The sequence below is a fragment of the Diabrotica virgifera genome, chromosome 4 (assembly GCF_917563875.1).
Source record: "Diabrotica virgifera virgifera chromosome 4, PGI_DIABVI_V3a".
Classification (NCBI taxonomy): Eukaryota; Metazoa; Arthropoda; class Insecta; order Coleoptera; family Chrysomelidae; genus Diabrotica; species Diabrotica virgifera.
Genome location: NC_065446.1, coordinates 46,035,750 through 46,062,682, shown reverse-complemented (window position 1 = coordinate 46,062,682; position 26,933 = coordinate 46,035,750). Strand labels below are relative to the sequence as shown.

At 33.8% G+C, this 26,933-nt stretch overlaps 1 protein-coding gene across 3 annotated transcripts in view; it reads right to left on the bottom strand.

Annotated features, from left to right (window-relative positions):
• The window catches only part of LOC126883015 (MFS-type transporter SLC18B1-like), a 100,543-nt gene that overhangs the window by 22,240 nt on the left and 51,370 nt on the right, over positions 1 to 26,933 (bottom strand). For all 3 annotated transcript variants that reach the window (XM_050648184.1, XM_050648182.1, XM_050648181.1), the window contains exons 8-11: positions 24,445 to 24,587; positions 20,467 to 20,660; positions 10,068 to 10,163; positions 4,601 to 4,769 (exon numbers count right to left, since the gene is read on the bottom strand). In XM_050648184.1, the coding sequence (XP_050504141.1) occupies positions 4,601 to 4,769; positions 10,068 to 10,163; positions 20,467 to 20,660; positions 24,445 to 24,587 (602 nt within the window). The remainder of the gene's footprint in view (positions 1 to 4,600; positions 4,770 to 10,067; positions 10,164 to 20,466; positions 20,661 to 24,444; positions 24,588 to 26,933) is intronic.

Below are 26,933 nucleotides of genomic sequence, written 5' to 3'. Positions count from 1 at the left end.
GTTCTTTAACCAGGATGTTCTTCTTCTCCTGGACCTCGTTTTCCAAATATTTTTCCTTGCAGGATGGCTTGTAGGAGGGCATATCTGGATTCATTTTGCATAATGTGTCCAAAGTATTCCAACTTTCGAGATTTGATGGTGGTAGTACTTCTCGGTACTTCCCCATTCTTCTAAGAACCTCCTCATTTGTGACCCGATCAGTCCATGGGATTTTAAGAATTCTCCGATATAGCCACATCTCAAATGCTTCCAATTTTCGGCACATATCCTCATTCAAGGTCCATGATTCAACACCATAAAAAAGGACAGAGAAGACGTAACATCTACTATCATTGTTTGATTTGCGTGTATAGATATAATGCTATGTGGAAATGCGATCAATGATTGTCCCCGTTTAGGATTTTGTCCTCTTCAGGGTTTGTAGTGAATGTATAATGTTGACAGCAAAAGCAAACAGTCCGAAAAACACACTGGGGCAAGCGCCGTATCCTGGTGTTTTTTGGATCCTGGGTTATGCCGGACGGTGGTGTCCAGAAGGCTAAGAAGTCAACAGAGAAGAAAGTTTGATGGATTGTTGTTGGTTCCATAGACATTTACGTGTACTGTCCGTGCTTTGCTCTAGACCAATCTCCCTAGAAACCATTGTACAACGACAGGCGAACCTGCGTCCCTCGTCGGCGGTCAGGAGGTGGCTTTGAGCGCGGCGTGGACAGTGTGCGTTCGAGTGGAGAAAATAGTTGCGGCTATTTTCTTGGGACGAACAGGTATAATTGTGCAATGAAGTTGGGAAACCGCAAAAAACCAACTTCTCCCTGTTCGGGGTAGGGAAGAGGAGATGTTAAAGGTGGGTACGGAAGGCTAACGGGGTAGCCTCGAGGATGTTTTCGTACTCCACCGGGAGTTCGTCAATGCATGTTTGCATTAGAGCGGACGGTAAATGAATCTTTTTTCGTTTGGGCTTTCGGTGGAGTACGTGGCCGGAAGATGAACAGGAACATTTGAGAGATTCTTGTGTGTCGGAGGGGGGGCCGTTGATTACTTTGATTGTGAAGTTCCTGTTCAGAGAGTTTATTCTCTCGGTGATTTTGGGGATGTTCGAGATGTTATGGATTTCGTTTGAGGGATATCGCCAGTGCTCATAGTTACATCTACGCAAGATTCTACGTTCAGCGCTCAACAACCACTCTTGTTTTGATCTAGCGCAAAGAGAGTAGAGGCAAGATTTGTACTCCATGACGGGTCGAATAAAGGTCTTGTAAGTGTGAATGAGAGTCTTCTTGTGTGTCTTGCCAATTCGTCCAGAGAGAGAGAGAGTTGAGAAGTCTGGCCCTGTTCCTTACCCTATCTAAAGTTGCCTTTAGATCTGCGTTCCAGTTAAGAGTCCTGGTGAACAGAACTCCTAAATAGATCGCAGTAGGACTAACAACAAGCCTTTCTCCCAACAGTCTCAGAGGATATTGGTCGTCTTCATTAATTATGATTCTATGTGACACAGAAGGGGCGCGAAACACAATTGTTGTTGTTTTGTTCGCGTTCAGCGTGACTCTCCACTTACAACACCATTCACCAACCCCGTCCAACAGAGCCTGGGCTCATCTGAAGAGGAGTCTTGGGTTGTATCGAGAGGTTGTTGTGAGCAGAGCCGTGTCGTCTGCATAGAGAAACAGCCGAGTGCCTGGGATATTTTGGTTAGTGATATCGCTGTTGTAGATGATGTACAACAGCGGTGCTAGGACTGAACCCTGGGGGACTCCAGCTTGTGGAGTGAAGGGGGTGGACTTTTGATCACTTATTTTCACTCTGACAGTTCGGTTGTGGAGGTATGAGTGTACAATTTTGATAAATTGTAATGGTAGCCCGATGTCCAGAAGTTTCCGAACAAGTCCGTCATGCCAGACCTGATCGAAAGCCTTCTGCACATCCAGGAATGTGGCTATGGCGAATGAACCATCGTTGATGGTTTGAGTAACTTTAGTAGTGAAATCAGTTATTGCATGTTTGGTGGATTTACCTGACTGGAATCCGTATTGAAATTTTGGTATGATATTGTGGTTTTCGAGAAAGTCATTGAGCCTCTCTTTTAGGATTAGCTCAAGAACTTTGCCCAGAGTGTTGATTAAAGAGATTGGTCTATAGGATTCCACGTTGGTTGGGGGTTTGCCTTTTTTCAAAAGCATGATGGTATTGGCCACTTTCCAAGGAGTAGGGAAGTGGCTGTTTTTGAGACACGCATTGAATATTTTAGTTAGAAGAGGGATGATACTCTCTGGAAGTTTTTTGAGGCATCTTCGGTTGATGCCATCAGGTTCGGGAGCGCTGTTTTTACCTGTTTGGCAAAAGCTCTCCGTTTCCCTGTTTGTGAGGGGGTCCATGATAGGATCATAGACTGGAACGTGGTGATTGAGAGTAACATTTACTATGTATTCTGTGTTGAGTTTAAACAAGTGATCAAAGTTCGGGTTGTCTGGGGTTTGAAAGTTGATTTGAAGCGAATTTTTGAATGCTTCGGCTTTCCCTTCTGGGGAATTGACTATGTGATTGTTGACCAACAGATGAGATGGTTGAGATAATTTTTGTTTTGTTAGGACTTTGAATTTGTGCCAGAATTTACTACCGTCTCTGTAGTCCAGTTTTGAGGTAGTATCTTCCCACCGGCGAGCCGTTAGGTCAGATATCTCTCTCTTTATCCTGGCGCAGATCCGGTTGTATTCTGTTTTGATTAGTGGATTTCTGTTGGCCTTGTATTGACGTAGAAGACGTCTTTTTTGTTGGATTTTGGCAATGATGTATTGTGGAAGTGCCGGTGATGTATAGGATATTTGTTTAAGTGGAATAGCGTGCGTGATCGCCTCGGTGATGAGGTTCTCAATTTCGGTTGCACTGGTGTCGATACTATCGTTAGTATCAAGTTCGCCTAACATAGGGAGATTTTGAGTGATGAAATTTTGGAATTCAGTCCAGTTAGCGTGACGATAGTCTCTTATAGTTCTTGGAGGGTTGGGTTGTTTTGGAGTTAGTATGTCAGTGTTGACAAGAAGTGGTACGTGGAACGTAACATCTCAGCATTCTTACTTTTATACCAAGAGAAAGGTTGTGGCTCTTGAAAAACGCCCCCATACGGTTGAAGATTGATCTAGCTTTTCCGATGCGCGCTCTTATTTCTTGGTTGTTGGTCCATTCTTCATTTATTATGGTGCCGAGGTAGTTGCAGTACCTCACACTTTCTACAGGGGTTTGGTTGATATAGAGTTGACTTTCTGTTATCTTTTTCTTGCTGACGATCATAAGCGTTGTTTTCTTTACGTGTATATTGAGTCCATATTGTTGAGTGTAATACGTGATTTTGTCCATGAGGACTTGTAGGTCTTCTAGGTTGTCCGCAAATACTATGGTGTCATCTGCATACCTGATATTATTTAGCCGGTACACGTTTAGTAGTGTTTAGTAGTGTAATACCTTTTTCAGTTTCGTGCAAAGCTTCGATAAATATTCTTTCAGAGTAAAGATTGAAAATTAGGGGGACAAAATGCAGCCTTGCCTCACTCCACGCATGATTTTGACATATTCGGTAAGTTCACCGTCAACTCTGAGGTTTGCAGTCTGATTCCGGTAAAGGCTTCTAATTATTTTCAGATCTTGGTTATTAATTCCTGCTTCTTTTAGTATTTGCATCATCTTGGCGTGTTGTACTCGATCAAACGCCTTCTCGTAATCAACCAGATATGCGTATACGTCGCAATTTACGTCTCTGCATCTCTGGAATAAGACTTGTATTGAAAACAAAGCCTCTCTCGTACCAACAGTATTTATGAACCCGAACTGTATGTGACTTTCACATAGCTTGTAAATTCTCGTATGTAGGAACAATTTTAGGAGATGACTCATCAGGCTTATCGTACGATATTCTTCACATTTTTTGGCTCCTGGTATTTTTGGAAGTGCAATAAACTCAGACTTCAGCCATTTTGTTGGTATTTGTCCAGAGTTGTATAATTATGTTGTTGAATATCCCTGTAATTATTGCTATTGATTCGTTGTCCATCAGTTTGAGTAGTTCTGCTTGTATGTTATCGGGACGTGCTGCTTTGCCATCCTTTAGATGTGTTATGGCAGAATAAACTTCCTGCTGTAATATTCTTGGTCCATCATTTATGTACCTCTTCTTCTAGCTCAAAGGTGTTATCTCTTTGGTCTTCAAATAGTTTTTCTAGATATTCTTTCCACGTTTTAATTTTACTCTGTTTATCTAAGATGATGTTTCCGTCAGAATCAGTTAGATTTCCTCTCTGTCTCCGTCTTAGTCCACCTGTGAGTTCTTTAACTTTCCTATGTACATTGTGACTATCGTACTTTGATTGTAGAATAATTTCTTGGCATGTATCCATTGCTTCTTTTTCTTTCGCTTCTCTAATTTTCCTTCTTATTGATATATTGATTGTTTTGTATGTGTGGGATCATTTTTGGCATTTCTTCTTTCGTCCATTAGTTTCATGATCTCATCTGTCATCCATGATTTCTTCTTGGTTAATTTATCTGTTATTTATCTTTAAAATGTACAAACTAGACTATTTTGTAAGATTACTTGTTAGTTTTTACTTACTAATGAAAATATAACAGTGGCCATTACAGTGGACGCCATTGGAAATCCGTAGCGACCCATCAAAAAGCCACCAAGGGCTGGTCCGAGAACTTCTCCTAGTGAATACATACATGACCAAACACCAGCTACTACGCTGTAAGTTACCAGAGAGTCTGAATAGCCTGCCTTTCTAAAAAATAAAATCTAAATTTATTAAATATTTAAAAAAAAATACAGGATCCTTTGTAAAAGGTATACTTAAAAGACCCTAGGGTTACATCACAAAACAAAACGTTTTCGGATTAACAAGTAATCCATCATCAGTGTTAAGCACTAAAATGATAAGTATTACCTAATTAATAAGAGACAATGTTGTAAAAGTTGACTAAGGTTAAGAATTTACTAAGGTCATACTTACAATAACATGCATGAGTGAGCCACCAAAAAGTTATGGGGAAAAACCCTTTAAAAGGTATAAGATCTTATATTATACTACATAGGTATTATGTTTAAAATAGTTAGATGTTGCTATTTCTAATGTACTGAGAAACTGTATATACTGAGAAAAATGAAAAATGGAAAAGCACCAGGTGAAGATGGAGTCGTAATAGAGGCCATTAAAAACGGAGGCCACATTCTTATAGGTAAAATAAAAAATCTCTTCAACTTATGCCTTCATCAAAAGTCGATACCTGAAAAATGGAAAAACGCAGTAACAATACTTTTGCATAAGAAGGGAGATAAGACAGACTTAGAACATTATAGACCCATTAGCCTGCTAAACCACTTATACAAACTCTTTACAAAAGTAGTGACATCAAGAGTAGAAAAGAAGCTAGATTTTTACCAGCCAAAAGAACAAGCTGGATTTCGATCAAACTTTGGGACAAACGACCATCTGCAGGCCGTCAAGTTACTAATTGAGAAGTCAATAGAATATAATAAACCCCTTGTCCTAGCATTCGTGGATTTTCATAAAGCCTTTGACACGATAGAGCTGGATAGCATTTTAGAAGCTCTAAATGAATGCCGCATTGACTACCGTTACAGTACACTCATCTATAATATTTATAAAGAGGCAACAATGAGTGTTAAGTTACATGATAAAACCAAACAAATAAGCATAGAACGCGGCGTAAGACAAGGCGACACACTCTCGCCAAAACTATTCATAACTGTTCTGGAATATGCCTTTAAGATGCTCAACTGGGACAATAAAGGGATCAAAATAGATGGAGAAAAGTTAAATCATCTTCGTTTTGCAGATGACATAGTCCTTATAACTGATGACCTAGGAGAAGTAAAGAAAATGCTAAATGAGTTAGACGCTATCTGCTGGAAAATAGGCCTGCAAATGAACTTTTCTAAAACTAAATTTATGACTAATCTGATTCCTAGCGGACAGCTGATTATACGCGAACAAGAAGTAGAACTAGTGGAAAAGTACATTTACTTGGGTCATGAAATTAGAATTGGCAGAGATAACCAAACATGCCAAATAAAAAGAAGATTAACTCTTGCTTGGGCAGCCTACGGAGCTCTGAGAGACATATTTAGGAGCAGTATACCGATCGGTTTAAAAAGACAAGTGTTTGACCAATGTGTGCTACCGGTAATGACATATGGAGCAGAGACACTGACTCTAACCAAGGCAACAGCGTCGAAAATGCGGGTTGCTCAAAGGCGCATGGAAAGATCCATGCTGGGCGTAACTCTACGGGATAAAATAAGAAATGAAGATCTCAGACAAACAACCGGTATCGCAGATGTTGTAGAACGTATCACCAGGCTCAAATGGAACTGGGCAGGACACGTCGCCAGGCTGAAAGACCAAGAGAAGATAAACGAAGTAGAGGAAGGCCGCCTACACGATGGACAGATGATATCAGGCGGATTAGTAAAAACTGGCAAAAATCAGCACAAAACCGTGAAGTGTGGAAACAATTGGGGGAGACCTATGTCCAGCAGTGGACGTAAATTGGTTGGATGATGATGAAGATCTTAATAATTATATTATAATAATTATATAATTATAATATAATATAAGATCTTATACCTTTTAAAGGGTTTTTACCCATAACTTTTTGGTGGCTCACGCATGCATGTTATTGTAAGTATGACCTTAGTCAATTCTTAACCTTAATCAACTTTTACAACATTGTCTCTTATTAATTAGGTTATACTTATCATTTTAGGGATTAACACTGATGATGGATTACTTGTTAATCCGAAAACGTTTTGTTTTGTGATGTAACCCTTATTAGGGTCTTTTAAATATACTTTTTACAAAGGATCCTGTATTTTTTGTGATTTATGGTATACAGCCAGCTACAGGAATTTTATTTTCCTCGTGGATTTTTATTAAATATTTGTTTTGTTACTGTCTGAGATGTTCAAATATGGAGGCAACGGCGGATCCAGCAACCTGGCAAGGTGGGGGCAATGAAATAAAAATTTTCTCGTCACTGGCGTAGGCAGGATTCTTTTTCGAAATGGGCTATTACTTTCTTTTTCTTCATGTTCCATATCCTTTCAGAACGTTGGTTAGCATCATAGCTATCTTAATTTTATTCACTGCCACCCTAAATGAACCACGAAGTGCTTCTTCGTCCTGGACTGCGTTTGCCTTATTTTTTCACTTTCATAATATTTTGTAGCAACCTATATTTGGGACCTCTTATTACATGTCCGAAATATTCCAGCTTTCTCTTGTTGATCCCTTTTATAATCGCAGTAGTTGTGCTGAAACGTTCTAGTATTGTGGTGTTTCGAATCTTCTCCACCCAAGAAACTCTTAAAATTCTTCTATAGCACCACATCTCGAAAGCCTCAAGGCGATTTAGATCGATTTTATTCACAGTCCAAGTATACCATACAGTAAGACCAAGAACACGTACTTCGCTTTTATCAGCGAAGTAGGCGCATCCTTAATGCCAATTTTAGATCTCTGTTACATAATAATTTGGACATCCTTCTAAAAGCGGCTTTTATTCGGGTGGTTTTAAGTAAATGATCAACTAGATTTAACTAACTCTTCTTTGTTAAATATACTAAATTAAAATGGACATACATCCAAAGTTTGTAAATTTATTTAAAGTTAGGTGCCTTAATAATATTTAATAACTATTTTCTAAAAGATAGTAAAACTTGTAATTTGGTAAAGTTTATCAGTAGTACCATAAAAACAAACTATATTTGTTATTTAATCACTATTAGACGAAAACGCAGTATCGCTCGAAATATATCACATAAATAAATCACACAAATTTATTAAAAATATTTTCTATATTAATTTTAAATCAAAATGAACATGGAATAAAGCTAGACAGACCTAACAATCGATTATGACTCCTTTTTTTTCTAAGCCAAGTTTTAAGGCGTTTGAAATCAGAAAACTATCGTTAATTTTATATAATCAATTTTATTTAATTTCTATATTAATTTTAAATCAAAATGAACATGGAGTAAAGATAGACCTAACAGTAACAATCGATCCTGACTCATTTTGTTTCTAAGCCAAGTTTTAAGGCGTTTAAAAGCAGAAAACGATCGTTCTGCACGTGATGTACTAAAAGGCAAAGTAAGCAATATTTGTAATAGTATTTTACAATGTGGAAACACATCTTAATCACAAAATTTAAAGCTTTGCATGACTGAATTTTTACTGTTTGTACTTCACATCTTAAACTAGCCTCAGATGAGATTGACATTTTTTGAAACGAAACTGACATTAATTTGCCACAAAGAAAAAACAAATTACTATTGATATCTGGTCTCTGGAATTAGATGGTACCTAATAAACATATTTATTGTGAGAATGTTTCATTTATTATATTCTAAAGACTTTTAGTAATCTTTGATTCCAAGGAATTCTGTGTTATGTTTCAGTTATTCAGTTATCAACGGGACACAAAACTCACTATTTATTTTCAATCGTAATTATCTCTTTTTTAAAAAAACTGTCAGTAGACACCAGGCGAGGTCTAAAGGAGGGAGCAATTGACCCCATTAACCCCCCCCCCCCCTTGGATCTCAGCCTGTATGGAGGAAATTGTATGTATGAAGAAATGCAGATATTAACCAAAAAATATGGAATAAAGAACAATTACCAAAAAAATGGTCAGAAGCAATGCAGGAAGAGCATAAGAATGTCGGAAGAGTGAATGCAAAAATTACAGGGTCATAGCATTGCTAAACGTCGCATACAAAATATTGTTAATGCATATAAAGAATATACTAAAAAAATAAAAGATATAATTGGTGAATACCAGGCGAGCTTTAGACAAGGAAGAAACACAATGGAACAGATTTTCTTGCTGAAAGGGATTAGGCTGTCAATACAAGAAACCGACCAAGCATTTGATTTTAAACAAACATTAATTTGATAACGTAAAAAGAAAGTAACTTGATAAATCAGAGAACTAGGAGAACTAGGAGTATCGGAGAACTAGAGGAACAATCAGGAAAAATATTACAATAATAAAATAAACTGAAACAAATTCTAAGAAGAACTGAAAGCCAAGTAAAAATAAATAATGGAATTTCAAACAGTTTCCTAGTAAATGAAGGAGTAAGGCACCCACTTTCATCTATTCTCTTTAGTCTCCTTCTGGAAAACGTGCCGCGAGAAGTCAACACGAATAAAAAAGAGATTATATATCATAAAAAAAGCATCAATACCTGGCGTTCGCTGATGATAATATAGCAACAGTAGCATGAAGTAAACAAGAAGTGATACGGCCCACATAACAATGATGTTCGCATCATGTTCAAAGCGTATACTACCAACATTCGTCGGAGTATATTATATTCTTTTTAGTGTACTTACTTCCTAAATAATATTTTATTAATACTTCCTAAGCGTTAAGATATTTTATTTTTACATGAAAACGAAGCATCGCATGAAAAAAGGAAGACATAATTTTTGTCACAAATTGAACGAGGAATTCAAGAAATATTTGAAATATATCAGTGGCGTACCATTTTTATCTTTTAATCATTTCAGACTATTACCCGTACGCGCGCCAATGATGAATATAAAATTCTTAATTGTATGTAAAAAAATGCGCAATAACTACGTCTTAAAACCTACCAAATTTAATTTGCACACCTCAACCAGTTTTAGAGTAATAAATAAATCGTCAGTTTGTAAGAAAAATTTTAACACCCCTTATATCGGAAATAAATGAAAATTGAATAACAACATATGAGATATTTTTAATTATGATTACGTATATTATTATACAGTCTATATCTTATAAGTTTGGTGCGTTCTTCCCCACTCATCCTGTATATTTTGTTTTTTTTTTTGTTGTTTTAGTTTAATGCCTCGACAACTAATGGTCATTGGCCTTATATATACGTATTTTAAGTGTGGGACCAAGACCTGTTTGTTTTAAGATATTGCTTAAGATAATTGACACACATGATTTAAAGCATGTAGGTAATTAATACATAATATTCCTAATAAAAATAAAATAAAACTTACGTGGCAGAGGTTAAGATTCTTAAAAATGTTGGCATCAAGGTTAAGGCAACAGATATTCCCAGGATGGATAAAGCAACCAGATCCAACCACAAATTTCTAAAAATATTGAGAAATTAAAAATTCAAATTAAATTTAGAATGCTAGTTTAAATTTATGATATAGTCCACCCCAGATCCGTATTAATTTGCTTAACAGTTGTATTTTACTCTTACTCTCTCTCTCTCTCTCTCTCTCTCTCTCTCTCTCTCTCTCTTTCTCTATCTCTCTCTGTCTTTCTCTCTGTCTCTTTCTCTCTCTCTCTGTCTTTCTCTCTCTTTCTTTCTCTCTCTCTTTCTTTCTCTCTCTCTCTCTTCTCTCTCTCTCTCTCTCTCTCTCTCTCTCTCTCTCTCTCTCTCTCTCTCTCTCTCTCTCTCTCTCTCAATTTCTCGCCTATTTATCGAGTGTTGTCAGTCTGCGTTCGTGAAAAAATTGGTTTTGTAGATCTCTTGATGAAATGACGAACCCCACTGTTTTAATATCGTTTTCTTATAGGAAAAGTTCTAGGGTCTTGAAAGTTGGTAGGTACATAGATTCCACTTGGTCTAATAAGGAAGCAATCTATCAGTGTTTAATAGATCTTCTCTTTCCCATACACATTTGTTGAAATTTACAATGGCCCGAAGAGAAATATTTCAATAAATATTTACTCTACATGAGTATTACAATTACGTTTACAATTAGTGTTTCTTAAGTTAAGAATGGTAAATCTAATGGAAATTTTTGCTTAAGGCGTCTAATTTGTTGATTATTGTCTAATAAATTTAGCGCTAACACATTTGGGTGGTTTTCTAGTCGCTGTAAATTTTTTATGGGGTCGCTGTAAATTAAACATTTTATGGGGTTTTGTTCCCTTAAACCCCCTCAAACTTTTGTGTACGTTCCAATTAAATTATTATTGTGGTGCCATTAGTTAAACACAATATTTTTAAAACTTTTTTGCCTCTTAGTATTTTTTCGGTAAGCCAGTTTTATGGAGATGCGGCTTCTGTTTTAATATGTTTACATAACAATTCTATGGGGGTTTAGTTTCTTTAAACCCCCCAAATGTTTGTGTATGTTCCAATTAAACTATGGTTGCGGTACCATTGGTTATACAGTATTTTTAAAACTTTTTTGCCTCTTAGTATTTTTTCGATAAGGCACCTTTTATCGAGATGTGGCTTCTTCTTTAATATGAGGCAAAAAAGTTTTAAAAACACTGTGTTTAACTAATAGTTCTATAATAATGATTTAATAGGAACATACATAAAAGTTTAGGGGGGTTTAAGGGAACAAAATCCCGATAAATTTTTTATGGGGTGCACAAATTTCACTATAATTTTTTTTAAGATGTTCCTGCCGTAAGAATGCCACATGTCTATTTTTAATAAAAATCTCTAATAGTTTTCGAAATATTGAAAAAAAATTGATTTTCATTTTGTAACTTCAAAGAGCTGTACCTAACTTTTTTATATGCATATTTGTACTAAGGTAAGTTAGTTTCAGTCAACCTATTTTTGACCCCAGAATCTGTAATATAATTTATGACAAATCTTTTCGGGACACCCTGTATATTAAAGAGAGATGTAATTGCAGTGGTTATTCTAACAAATAAATTGATAGCATTAAGAAATAAATATTATAAATTAATTGTTTTCGCCCATTTTGAAAAAATGTGAAAACCTTGAATTATCCGTGTCTCTCTATCCCAGAGACTTTGTAAACACAATTCCTCCGTCGTTACACCAGATAGAATGACAAGTAAAGTATAGAATGAAAGCTTATTACCCAAGGATCGCATTAAAGCCTAAAAAATTGACAAAGAACTTCCCGTTTTAGAGTTGTAACGGGAAGTACTGTTTTAAAGTCGCCGAAATAGCACAAGCGATATATTATTCGGACGCGTATATTATTCGTTTCATGTCCGTCTGTCCGTCTCTCTGTCTGTCCGCGAATATAACTCCTCCATTATTAAAACAAATAGAATGGAAAATGAGGCGTAACTCAATCTAAACAATTATAACTCAAGTATAGTATTAAAAGTGAGAAATTTAACCTCGGATATCCAAGTACTTTTTTAAGTCGCTGAAATAATACAAGCGATATATTATTCGAGGCACTGTAACGGTTCGACACGTTACGAAATTATTTTTGAACTTTTAATTATTTTTATAATTATTTTCTGTTGATCTATTAATTAAATTTCTCTAATTTTCTCGTAACTCCCCATTTATAAATATTATTTTCTCTTATATTTTAAAAATATTTATTTTGATGACGACATACCTAAACACACTTAAAACTACCTGTTAGTTTCGTGGGTTGGTATCGGTGAATACTACTTCGTGTTCTGAGGTCATCCTTGTGACAGACGAAAAGATCGGACTTCACTCTTGCTTGGAAATTGTTCGGGGTAGCATGTGACAAATTTAGGTCAAGTTTACAGGTTAATACCTAGTTTCAGTTAAATTATTGGAAGTTCGAAATGTGGTTGGCTAAATTTATCAGGAGTGTTTATAAGGAGCCAAGGAACTAAATCTGGAACGTCGTCACATGGTAAATTTTTTTATATAACTGTCATAGCAGCCATGTTCTTAGTCCATTCGTACTGTGACATTTCTTTCCTATTAAATCTTCCAGTAAATTTATTCAGTGAATTTAGTATCTTTTAATCATTCCAATAAGTAATATCCATTCAGAGAAAATCCAACCTTATTTTTTTTGTCATACAAAAATCAAAATTTCTTTTGAATTCTTCCAACATCATTAATAAGTATCCTATAATTATTTTAAAGAAATCATATCTCTTCTGTATTTAAATTCCAAATTCACGTGTATGTAATTTAAAATTGTCACATAGGTACATTCATTTTTGTCAAGGTCATGTATTTAGAAATTTTTTTGTGTGTAACTAATGGCCCTTTTTTACATTACTATCTATCCTAAAAATACTTTCCTAGTTTTTCTTCTTTCTTTCCTTTGACTACACTTGAGAAATTGAAGTAAACGGGAATTGTGTTTTTTTAGCCACCCACGTGAAAACTTAGACCTCTCAATACCATCTGAGAGGTAGGACAATTTCCAACCATATGTCACTTATGGGAACAAGCAAGCTGGAGCGTTCCAGCTCCATTTTCTGTCGTCTTTACACCTACACCTACGGATAGGACAGGTTAGCACTCTCCGTGTGCTCATTTTATGGATTGCAGCATCGAACTTTTTCTTGGAGTCGTTCGATGAAGGGATTTGTTTGGGAACATTTAAGTTTGGTGCCAGTTAGTAACTTTCTGTATATGGTGTTCCATATCACAGACAATTATGTATTCACTATGTTTAGTAATTATTATTTTTCAGATTTAGCTTGTATTTATTTTTTTATATACATAAAAGTTAGGAAGTTCCCAAACTCATGTATAAACCTGCGGTATCGTACGTTGAGCTCGGCGTATCTGCCAAAAAGGTATTACTTATTGTATTTTGTTGTTAATTTGGTCGATTTCAGTTCATTAGGTAAATTTAGTTTGTAATATTACTTAATTGCTTGTTTCCCAGATATTTTGTTGTTCATTAGCTTTTCTTCATTTGTTCGGTCAGTTTAAGTCGTTGGTATAGGTATTGATCTTAACTTCAATTTATTTAACGTTTTTCCATTAACGTTGTTTAATTCATTGATGTATTTTCCTTAGTCAGGCTTGTGCCTGCTTATTCATATCATTATTTATATTTGTCGGTATTTAATTTAGTTGTACATATCAAGCGTACTATAACCATTTGGTAAAGGGTCTCATGTGAGTTGTACCCTATATGTAAGTAAGAGGTATTAAGTTTTGCAATATATAACATGACTGTTTTTATATGATAAACTATTGTAAACTGTCATCTTGTGTCATTTTAGAGTTACTTACTATTCAATTTTTAACTCAGAGATTGTGCAATTCTAGGTAGTTATTTTTAATAAATATTTACTTATTTTGTATATCGTTTATTCTTATTATTCCTTTATGTTCACATTTACTGATTTAATATACCTATTTAATATTTGACAGCAGTGTAAGATACCTGGGAAAGTGATCGGAGATCATTTCCTGGCGCCCATGATTTGTTTGTTTTTATTCAATTTGTTCATCATTAGCAATTATCCATCTTTATTCATGTTCAGTACCTTATTCTTATCTTAATATTTCCATTCTAGTCATCATCACTATCTACTTTGAGCTACCGTCTTCGACAGGCATGCAAATTGGCCGTATCCATCCTTGAGTGTCAAGTTGTCGTTCTCTCGCATATATCGCTAGCCTAACTCCATTCAGTTTACCTCTGTCTATTTTGTTACTTCAGCTTCTCCAACGAGAAGCTATTTTCTTTCTATTCTTATTTTTTGTTCCATTAGTTACATCTAGTTTTCTTTCTCTTTTCATTTTTGTTAATTTTGCTACTCATTAGTTTTCTTTTTTTTCTACTTCTGTTGGAGTTTATCTTCTCTTTTCTTTCACTCCAACAGAAGTTCTCTTTTATTATTACAGCATCTTAGCAAAACGAGAATAAATATATTCATCGGGTTTTTCTATCACTTCCGATTAAAAAGGTGTTATCGAAAGTGCCACATTGTAGTTGCACAAATAGTACATGTGATATATCAATCATCGCGTATTGAAAAGTCGAGCTCGAATATTTAATCCCGTTCTGATGTCAGTTCCGGTTACAAAGTTATGACCGTATTACGACTAGGTCGAAGCGCGTGAAGCGACATTCTGAGTGAAATAAAAAAATGTAACAGAAAAAGATAAAAACTGAAGACGCGATTCAACCCTACATGAACTACAGTAAACGCAATTTGAAATAGAGAAATTCCTCTGAAAATTTTGTGTTTACGATCCTTGAACAAATAAATATGGTTATTTATGGTGAGCGTTGAGTGACATGGGTTGGTGGTACAGGTATACATTTCAAAAACCCTTTCAGCTGGGCAAACCAGGGAATACATCAGTGTCGTCGTAATTTTGTGGTCTAATTACGTTGGGTTTTAATTTTTATCATTGTGTGAATTAACCAACTACTAATATTTTTAACGGCCCCACTGGCGCGGTGTAATAAATATTCTTGAAGGTAGGATGTCCAACCATGTGTCTGACCCATCTTATCACAAAGTAAATATTACTAATTTTACAGCCCTGTGGAGTTGTACTGTGCTCTCTGTCGTTCTCACTAATATATATATATATATATATATATATATATATATATATATATATATATATATATATATATATATATATATGTATATATATATATATATATTTGTACAAATATTTTCGACCGTACTGTGTTAAATAGTGATTTTTTGAATAACGGCAATTCAATAATATATATATATATATATATATATATATATATATATATATATATATATATATATATATATATATATATATTGATGTGATCTTGATTATTGATATGAGATAATAATTTTATATGTCATTTAATTTAATCAATGCTTTAATAATAATCTAATTAATTTACCAGGTCATATATCAATATGTTTTCAATCTCAGGGCTTTTTATAAAATTAAGTACTTACATACGTGGCTTCTAAGTATTTCTTAATGGTTCCTAATCGGGATAGGAAAGAAAAGAGTAAAATAATAACACATATGGGTTACAATTGTAATCAAAATATTGTTTATTTTATTTAAATGGCAATCACTGCTTAATATTTGCTATATCTTATTATTCTTAAACATAACATTTACACATGGGAATCTTATTTCCTTTTTGTTTCCAATTGAAAGTTTTTATTAACATTTAACTATTATGATTTATTAGCAACAATGCTGTTTAAGTTTGATGAAGCTTTTCTGATATTATTGATTCTGTTTCTTCAATTTTAAATGTGGTATTTAATACGAAAAACCCATACATTCATGTCCAAACAAATGAGACTGACCTTTTTCTGGTGAACTGAGAATGTCTTCACACAAGACCCGTTTCCTGCTATCCTTGGCTGCAATCAAAACCTCGTCCTGGCTTCCAGTAATGTTCTCCTCTGAAACTAGCTCGTATAGCTCTCGCTTCCTGCTTCTGTCGTGATGCTGTGTTCTACCTTTTTCGAAACTGCAATCAGCTACCGGGAACTCTTGGCTCAAGGAGGTTCTTTTACTCTCAACCTGGCCTACCTCTCGTTCTACGATAGATACTCCACACTCACGGAACTACACCGGCTTTATCACTCTCCGTACACTACCGTCTACTACTCGACTTCACTTCTCGACAGCTCAAAACATTCTGCTCTCTATTTGTCATTCATTCCCCTACTTTCTAAATATCCCTTCCAGATTCACAAATCAAACTTCCACCACCAACTCTCATTCGCAGTATTCCTCAAAACCAATTTTTAAACTTTCTAAATATGCTTAATGGATTTCAAAGAAAATAGTTAATTCCCATTCTAAAATTACTTTCTACTATATACAAATTTTTAATGACCTATTCTCTATTTCCACTTAGTCTTATTTAGCATCGGCTAATGATCGATCCTTCCGCGAACAACGATAATGACCTATTAACGATTTCACTTGAGTCTTATTTAATCACTTCTTAAAATTAAATATAACAATTTGTTGTATACAGGTTGTTCTAAATTTATATGCCCGTGGTTGAGAAAATTGAAAATATTTTATATTAAATTGAATTCTGTTTATAATTATCAAATTTTAATTTTCATATCAAATAGAAATATAACAATATATATATATATATATATATATATATATATATATATATATATATATATATATATATATATATATATATATATTATTATCTCTCTTTGCCGACGTCTAAATTTTTAAATACCTGAAGCTCGTATCAACACGCGCTTCGACCTAGTCGTCAGAATTCTCCATTATCTCCATAAAAATTTAGATGTCGGCAAAGAGAGATAATAATATATATAATAGTGAGAACGACAGAGAGCACAGTACAACTCCACAGGGCTGTAAAATTAGTAATATTTACTTTGTGATAAGATGGGTCAGACACATGGTTGGACATCCTACCTTCAAGAATATTTATTACACCGCGCCAGTGGGGCCGTTAAAAATATTAGTAGTTGGTTAATTCACACAATGATAAAAATTAAAACCCAACGTAATTAGACCACAAAATTACGACGACACTGATGTATTCCCTGGTTTGCCCAGCTGAAAGGGTTTTTGAAATGTATACCTGTACCACCAACCCATGTCACTCAACGCTCACCATAAATAACCATATTTATTTGTTCAAGGATCGTAAACACAAAATTTTCAGAGGAATTTCTCTATTTCAAATTGCGTTTACTGTAGTTCACGTAGGGTTGAATCGCGTCTTCAGTTTTTATCTTTTTCTGTTACATTTTTTTATTTCACTCAGAATGTCGCTTCACGCGCTTCGACCTAGTCGTAAGATTTCTGCATAAGATTGGCAAACATGACTCAAAATTAGTGAAATCGTAAATCAATCGGCGCAAAGTTACACGAAGGGTTCAAATATCGACTTCCAGTTCTACTTCCGGTCACGTTGAATGAATTAAATTCTGTTGGGAAACAGGCTGATTTAGACCGAAGAATGAAGCAGGTAACCCTACAAGAAGATGGTTTTATTCCAGAAACCTATGTATTATTGAGTACAAGCATGCTGCTGTGATTTCGTTGATTTCAAAAGTGTCAAGTGATATCATATCATTGGGAAACATAGTTTCTGGTGATAACATATCGTTGGAAAGCAAAGTTTCTTCTGATAGTTCAAAAGTTCCTTCCAATGTGGCCAAAGTTTTTGGTGATATTTCTTAAAGTCTCTGCGATCATCGTTTCTTTAGAAAATAAAATTTCTAACGATGTAAAGCAAAATTTCTACTATCTCTTTCGAAAACTCTAAAAGCAGCTTTACATCAAGGCTATGCAAGTCTCATGCTATGCAAGTCCGTCTTGCATGGCATATCTCTTGCCTAGCCTGACCTTTTTACATCAGAGCTATTTCCAAGCAATTTTTGATACCACTTTCACTGTTGCTAACAAAAGAAATATATCAAAACATTAACTTTAGATATTTCACTTGGAAATTTCAGTCCAACATTAAATATATTCAAGTATAAATCACAAATTATTATTACTTCCAATAAATAACATTTAAATTTACACAATAAGGCTAAGTTTTATAGACCAGGGCGCATCTGTAAAAATATTAGTACATTTGAACGTTGAGAGGTGACTCAAATTTTTTTATATAATCAAAATGTCTAAAAATTCGAATTCGAAAAGGAAAAATTCGATTTTTTTCTTGGTTTTTTGATTATAACTTTAAAAGTATTTATTTCCGAGAAAAGTTGTACTAACATAAAAGTTGCGTAATTAAATTTCCTACAATATAGAATTGGCTAAAAATTTAAAAAATAGTCACCCTTGTTGCAAAATAGCAATAATTGCGAAAAAATCATACAAAAACAAGTATTGGCATTTTACGTTTTTCAACCATTTATCCTACACTTAGGACCTTAATATTTCACCCAGAAAAACTTTATGATACAGTAAAACATCACTGTAAATTTCATTAAGATCACAGCTTTCGAAAAAAAAAAAATCATTTTTTCAAAATGTTACAGGACTGAAAATAAAGCAGATAGCAAGTTGAAATTTTTTTTGCGTATAGAAGTGTACTGTACCTTTCATTTGCAATTTGGCAAAATTAAAATCGATTAACACCACGGCCTCAGGATTTTTTTTTAAATAAACATTAATTGTTGGTGCTACGCGCCGGACAGCGGATAGTTTGCTCGGATTGGACATTCCAATGGCCTTTGATAATGATTGATACATTTTAATTTTTATTACATTTCGATATAAATAAATAAATTTGTTTATTGCAAAATAAAAACACATACTCTATCCTTTGAAATAACACTTTTATTAGCAAAAACTTTCTTTGTTCATATATTTTAACTTGGAGAATAAAAGGTTTTTTATTTTTAATCATATGCAATTGTTTAAACAATATTTCACAAACAATAATAAAATTAGTTTGATTTTTGTGGAATTAAAATATTAAAATACAACAAAATATAGAGTAAGAAAATAATATATTAGATAAAGAATGGAAGAAATGGTGGAAATCAACTTGTGTGAATCGAACACTGCTGTCCTGCGCGTAGCACCAAAAATTATTGTTTATTTAAAAAATTTCCTGACGCCGTGGTAATTAATCGATTTTAATTATTCCCATTGCAAATGAAAGGTACAGTACACTTCTATAAGCAAAAAAAATTTCAACCTGCTACCTGCTTTATTTTCAGTCCTGTAACATTGTAAAAAATGAAATTTTTTTGCGAAAGCTGGATTGCAAAATTTATTTTGCAAAATCTGTTGAACCGATCTTAATTAAATTTACAGTATTGTTTTACTGTATCATAAAGTTTTTCTTTGTAAAATAAGAAGGTTCTAAGTGTAGCATAAATGATTGAAAAACGTAAAATGCAAATTCTTGTTTTTGTATGGTTTTTTTCGCAATTATTGCTATTTTGCAACTAGGGTGACCATTTTTTAAATTAGTAACTAATTCTATATTGTAGGAAATTTAATTGCGCAACTTTTATGTCAGTACAACTTTTCTCAAAAATGAACACTTTTAAAGTTATAATCAAAAAACCAAGAAAAAAATCGAATTTTTCCTTCATTTTTTGACATTTTGATTATTTAAACAATGTTCCGGACCTTTTTGAGAGGGAGGATAACTCAAATATTATTATTTGATTTATGATCAAGCAATTTCTGCAAAAAATTTGAGTCACCTCTCAACGTCCATCTCAAAACAGATGCGTCCTGGACTATTATTCTAAACTGTAAATTTTGTTATATTGGCAACATGAAATTTGACAACTTGCATCAAAATAGCATGAAAAATAGAACATGTTTTAATTTTTCGTGTAGCACACGAATTGCATGGAAATAGCGCGTGGGCATGAGCAGTTGCATGATCTGTTTTGCATGGCTCTTGCCTAGCATGAAAATAACATAATGTAAAACTGCCTTTAGGTTACTTCTAGGATGTATTCTATTGATAAAATATTTCGTGGCAACAACAAGTTTCTGCCGATATTTTGTCTTCAAAAAAATATAAAAGTGATTGAAAAGAACAAGAAGATGGGGAAAACAGGGACAGAAGATAGAGGACTTGAATCAATTGCAGTAGGGAGAAAAGACAACCGGTTCCTCATGACGCAAGGTAAATCCCAATTGAATGGGTTAGCACGACTTCTTCTTTGCATATTTTTTATATCATTTTATAAATAATGTACTAAAATTTTACTATTAGTGTAAAAATAAATATTGAATAAAAAATATTTACTTACTGTGATAAGACAGGAATATATGGACAAGGCCCTAGTAACAATAATCCTAATGTACACATAAACAATCCAGCGACCATCATAAGCCAAGGGTGATTTATTCTATCAGCTACCCAACCCCATGCGGGACTGGAAATTCCGTATAAAGCAGAAAATAATAGAAATATGAGACCGATTTTCTCTGGACTCAGGTTAAACTGAAAGAAAGATAAGAGTGATTTACAAGTTTGCAATATTTAAAATACTCTTTTAATTAATACATTATACTAAAAGGTACAGATCGTTTTTCGCCATGTTAGTGATTTTTTTTTATTAATAATAGTATAAGCATTGTATTAAGATTGGAATAACTCGTCGAACTGTTTCATACAGTGCGCTGGAATAAATGTTACCCTCCATATTAACTTATTTATTTTTAGCAAAAAATGCAAAACACTCGGACAGGTCGATTTTTAAAATAATCTTAGTATATTATAGCATCAATGTTTCGAGCTTTACGTGATCCCTCTTCAGGTGACAGGCACAACTTTGATTTTTTAAATGAGAAAGTACATGTGACACCTCATTTAAAAGCTTTTGAAATACTGATTACAAAAATGTATAATACTTAATCGTTTTTGAGAGCGCAGGCGCAAAATTTCGGTGGAATTGTTATTAAACGCACTATTTTTTTTAGAATCCTGAGAAAATTAATAAGTATTTTTGAAAAATTTAAACACAAAATGAAAGATTACATTATTACCGAGGGCCGAAAGTCCCTTAGAATAAACAAAAAGTTTCTTTTAAATGATATATTTGAAATTAAAAATCAGACTAAATTTTCTCTTTTTTCACCCATGTGACTTATTAAAATAATCATTATAGAAGTTCTCAGGGATTTTCAATCCTCGATAATACTGTAAAATTTCATTATGCGTTTAAATTTTTCAAAAATACTAATTAGTTTTCTCAGGATTCGAAAAAAATGAATACATTTAAAAATGAAGAAAGTGAACAAAGTATATTAACCAACATTTAAAAATAATTGGACCGAAATTTTACGCCAACGCTTTCAAAAAAGATTAAAGTATTAGGTATACATTTTTGTAATTTGTACTTCAAAACCTTTTAAATAAGGTATCACTTGATGTACAGCTGGTTCCTAAAAAACTGATATGACTCTTAGTAAGATTTGATCATTTTGAGCAGTGTATGATTGGTCTGACATTATATTATATTCATTATGACAGACAAATAATAAAATAAGCAAACAGCCTTTTTTTGAGGTTGAAGTTATCTGGCAAATTTTAAGATTTGGCAGTGTGTATTTTCCCATTTAAAAAAATCAAAGTTATGCCTGTCACCTGAAGAGGTATCGCGTAAAGTTCGAAACATTGATGCTATAATATACTATGATTATTTTCAAAATCGACCTGTCCGAGTTAATATGGGGGGGGGGGGGGTAACACTTATTCCAGTGCACTGTATAATAAAGGTACGTATCCACCGTGCTAGGTATAGCTGTTCAAATGGATACGGCATGCGCTTCCCTACATATAAACCGCAAACCGGTTGAATCGAAGAGGGTGAGCGGCGAGCACCAACGTATCCACTATGTGGAACTGCTACACCGAGCACGGAGCATCCTCGTATGGATACGCACCTTTATATATTGCATGACTTTGGAGTATAAATCAACAGAAAGGAATATTTGCTCGACAAATTGTTGACCAAGATGGAATTGTTATATCAAGTCGCCCTGTTTCCTGTTTACCAATTTGGCAACATATTCCTCTCTCTCCTAAGGTTACCCCCAGGTATATTATCTGGTCAAAATGTTGTACATTTCTTTATTGTTTGAATTGCTTCTCAGGTCTTCAGAACTTCTATATATAAGCTCTCTACCAATGCCTGATAGACCTCTTATTTTGATCTTGTAAACACGTGGCCCTTGTATCAAAGCTATATCGAACCTTCTCAAAGTAACAGTAAGTTCTGTCGAAGTCACCTTAATATTCCGTAGGAGATACGCCTGTATGAATTCTGATAGGAACTATCGAAGCATCTCTTGGCTTTAAAGGATAGATACATTTCCAAGTCTGTACTGTAATAGACGGTAATACGCTTTGACACGAGGAGTCCTCAATGCTTTGTAGGAGATCTCGTCGATTGTGTAGTGTAGACTAAGATTTGCGGGTCCTCCAAGATTTTCCGCTTTCTCAACAACCAGTCTTCCATCTTAAGATCTCTTCTCTCTTAGAAGGCCTTCATGGTCCTCACCACCTCAGTTGTCCGTTCTTTTTGTATACTTATTCTCACAGTTTACTCAGAGAGTCCGTGCCCTAAATAGGGCTTTATGAAACTGCAGATATTCACTAATATATTCGCTAACAATAAAATCACTAATACAGAAGTGAAAATTTGAATTTTTATATTGGTATAAACTTTTTATTAAAACTTTTTAAGAAGTGCCGTCCAAGTGGATTAATGCATAACGTTTTCGATCTCATTCTCGTCATCCTCAGTGCTTTCCTTTAAGTACATGAAATTAGCACACTAATGAAAGTGGTGACATCAAAATATAATATGGTTTACATTTTACATTGTAGTTAATAATGTGACTCTTGTCGATGAAAATAGATTAAATTAATACTCAATGGTTACTTGCTCGACTGGAACACGTGGTTGTTGCCAGTTCAAAAGACACAGACTAATGAGAACCACGTGACCAGAACCACGTGTTCCAGTCGAGCAAGGAACCACGTGGCTCTTTGAGTATTAAAATTGAATTCGTTTTCATCGACTAAGTCACATTAGTAACTACAAATGTAATCTGTAAACCATATACTTTTATGTCACCACTTTCATTATTGCGCTAGTTTCATGTACTTAAAGGAATGCACTGAAGATGATCTGAATCAGATCGAAAACGTTATGCATTAATCCATTTGGACGACACTTTTTAAAATTGTATACCAATATACAAATTAAAGTTTTTACGTCTGTATTAGTTTTTAAACTATGGTATACATTTATTTTTATTTATTTATTATTTATACATATGACCTGGCCTCTAGTGACTAATCCAGGTCGTTTTTTCCTGATGGGATTACATTTTTGTAGATGAGATATTTTTTTTATATTTTTACATTTTTTACTCAACTATTAAATCTATTTTTACAATAACAATTTGCCATAATCTCTTAATTACGTATAACAAACAAATTTAAATAAACAATTTAAAATATTTTTGGTACTATCAACTCCCTTCTAAGTTATAAAGACAGTCCCTCTATTTTCAGAAGAGAGTTGGTAGTTTTTTTTTTTATTTTTTTTTTATTTTTTTTTTTATGAATTATGTATTGAATTATTATTTTTATTTATTTATTTTATATTGAATTATTATTATTATAATTGTAAATATCTATTTTTGAATTTATATTTTATTTTATTTATTTTAACTTTATCTTACTCAACTTCATCAGGGTTGGATTATTGGTTGTCTTCTTCTATTATTATAGATTTCTTGTTGTTTTTTAGATATTATTTGTGTGAGATTGTTTAATATTTCAAAATATTCTTCATTTTGTAATATATCTCTTATTTCAATTCTTTCTAATCTTCTTCTCATTTCTCTGTGTTCTTCATTTTCTATAGTATTTTCACAATGTAACACTATATGTTCTGGTGTACCTAGTTCTCCACATTCACAATATGCATCATCTTTTAAGTTAAATCTTTCCAAATATGTTGGGTACGGTCCATGTCCTGTTAAAAAGTGTATTAAACCTTGTTTTGGATTAAAATAATTTGGAATGTTTTCTAATATTGGTATAAAATTAATGGTATATAGTATATATGTATATATATATATATATATATATATATATATATATATATATATATATATATATATATATATATATATATATATTTTATATACTATGGTATACAGCCAGCTACTGGGATTTTCCCCTAAATTTTGGAAATAAAATCACTTACATCTCTTAAATGTGGTTCTAAAGTTGGTTCCAAAAACGCCCAAATGCTGGATACAACAGTAACAACAAGACCAGTCACAATCACAGCTGGAATTTTAATTAGTTTCATCATAGATGTGGTTTTATTTGTCATACTATCACAGTCTAAAAAATATTAAAAATATATTTTATATATTTCCCATTGTCCTATTTCGGCTTACTATGAAACCAACCGGTGAAATATTGAGTTTATAGGAAGATGCAATTTTGCTTAAGCAAAATATTTACAATTACAAAAATGAAATTTGTAACTAAGATTAATACAAGCAAGGAAGAATAATTCTCTTAAGGATATTGGTAATTAACATGGCTATAGGGGAGACCGGGGCTAGTTGTCATAGGGGTAAGTTGTCGTAATGCCGATTTTTACCTTATTTGTGAAGTTAATAGGCTGCATCATCTACATACGAAAGGTTTTATTCATCCATCACCAATTCCACGCAAAATATTGCAGAGATCGGCCAGTAATTATTTCTTTTATTCGTGTAAATGTGTTTTGAGGCTTCTCATGTAAAATTTTTTATCTTCAATCATCTCGTGCTCTGAGTGAATTTGTGAAACCACAGTAAGAAAAATATATTTTAAAGGGTACTGTCGATCTTATAGACTACATATGTAGGTATATTTTCATATATTTATTCATTTGAATATTTTTGATTTGACATTCAGTTACGGAAGGTCATGTGGGGCTAGTTGTCACAAATTATACGGGGCAAGATGTCGCTGTGACAACTTGCCCCGCAGCATTTAAATCTGTTGAAATTGATTGCTACAGAATACAGGGTGAATCATATTGATGAATTTGTCAAATGTAGGTGAACGTATTTGTGAAATAGTATTTTAATATCTACTACCTACAGGATTAAATGATACTTCTATATATACCTACTTATAGGATTACTAGAAATGGTTCGTGCTTACCCAAAGGCTGCAAACAGGACCAACCGCATTCAACGTAAAAAAACGCAAATCAGCAATACTAACAACATATACTCCATCTGAAATTGTTCAGAAGAAAAAGTCTAGGCAGAACAAAAAAAAATAAGAAAAGAAAAGCGTTAAAACGAATTTGTCTTCTTTCCATAAAACGTAAGGCCAAAAAAAAGAAGACATTTCATTGGACGAAGAGGACTGTATATGCTTGTTTGCGGAGAACTTTATAGTGCTTCTATTGAAAGTTGGCTAGGTAGTAGGCTATGTGCAACTTTTTCTTGACTCTGTTTTATGGAATGGAAGCTTGGACCTTGAATGCGGCATCAATGAAAAAACTAGAATCATTCGAGCTCTGGGTGCACCGAAGAATTCTGAAAATATCGTGGGCAGAACACGTCACAAACAAAGAAGTTCTGAGAAAGATGAATAAAGAGATGGAAATCTTAAATACCATCAAAACAAGAAAATTAGTATATCTTGGACATATTACCCATACAGAAAGATACAACTTGTTAAAATTGATTATGCAGGGAAAGATTCAAGGAAAAAGAAGCATACGGAGCCGCAGAATATCGTGGCTGCGCAACCTGAGAGAATGGTAGGACATAAAATGAAGTTTTCAGAGCAGCCGTCTCTAAAGTCCGAATAGTTATTGATGATTGCCAGCCTCCGTCGCGGAGATGGCACTTGAGGAAGAAGATTGAAGGTTGGACCCAATGTCCACATAACAGACTACACCAATGGAAATCCATTTTATGTGTGTCACAATTGTGACTCGGAAGACGATATGTAGTTCTTTGTAAATTTGTACGTTCTTCTTTCAATAAAAACGTTTTATTTCTCATTCACTTTATTTTTATAATACTGTCACAATTTGCCCCAGGGGGGAAAATTGTGACAGTATTATAAATGGGGCATAATACTGTGACAACATGCCCCATCTAGGGGCATGTTGTCACACAAATCTTGTCGAAGGTTAAACCTTCTTACCATTTTAACCGCTGGTATCTACAATTTTAGGAAAATATGAATGGGTAGCCTATATACCAACTAATTATCCAGACAAACTTTGTTGGAAAAAAAATAAAATATGTCTGAGTTACAGAGCCTGAACCAAAAACTGTGACAACTAGCCCCGGTCTCCCCTACTTGCTGTGCTTTTGGAATAGTCTACTTGTAGTTGTAGAATGTAGTGAACACTTTTCTCGGGCTTTAAAATGGAGAGATTATTTTCTCCTTGGTTCTCTTTTTCCATATACGTTATATGATATACAGTGATGAGCGTGCTAATAACCTGCAAAATAACGCAACTATGGAAAACATAATATGTACATTGAGAACAAAAAGAGATGAAACTAGTGGAGGTGGAAATTATCGTTATAAACGTATAAATTAACATTACATTACATAGTTTCCCACCCTTTAGACTTATCAGAGCAGTATGACAACTGTTACTGTAACAGTAGAATTTTATAAAATACTCCTGTCACAGACATCTAAAGATGGAAATCTATGTAA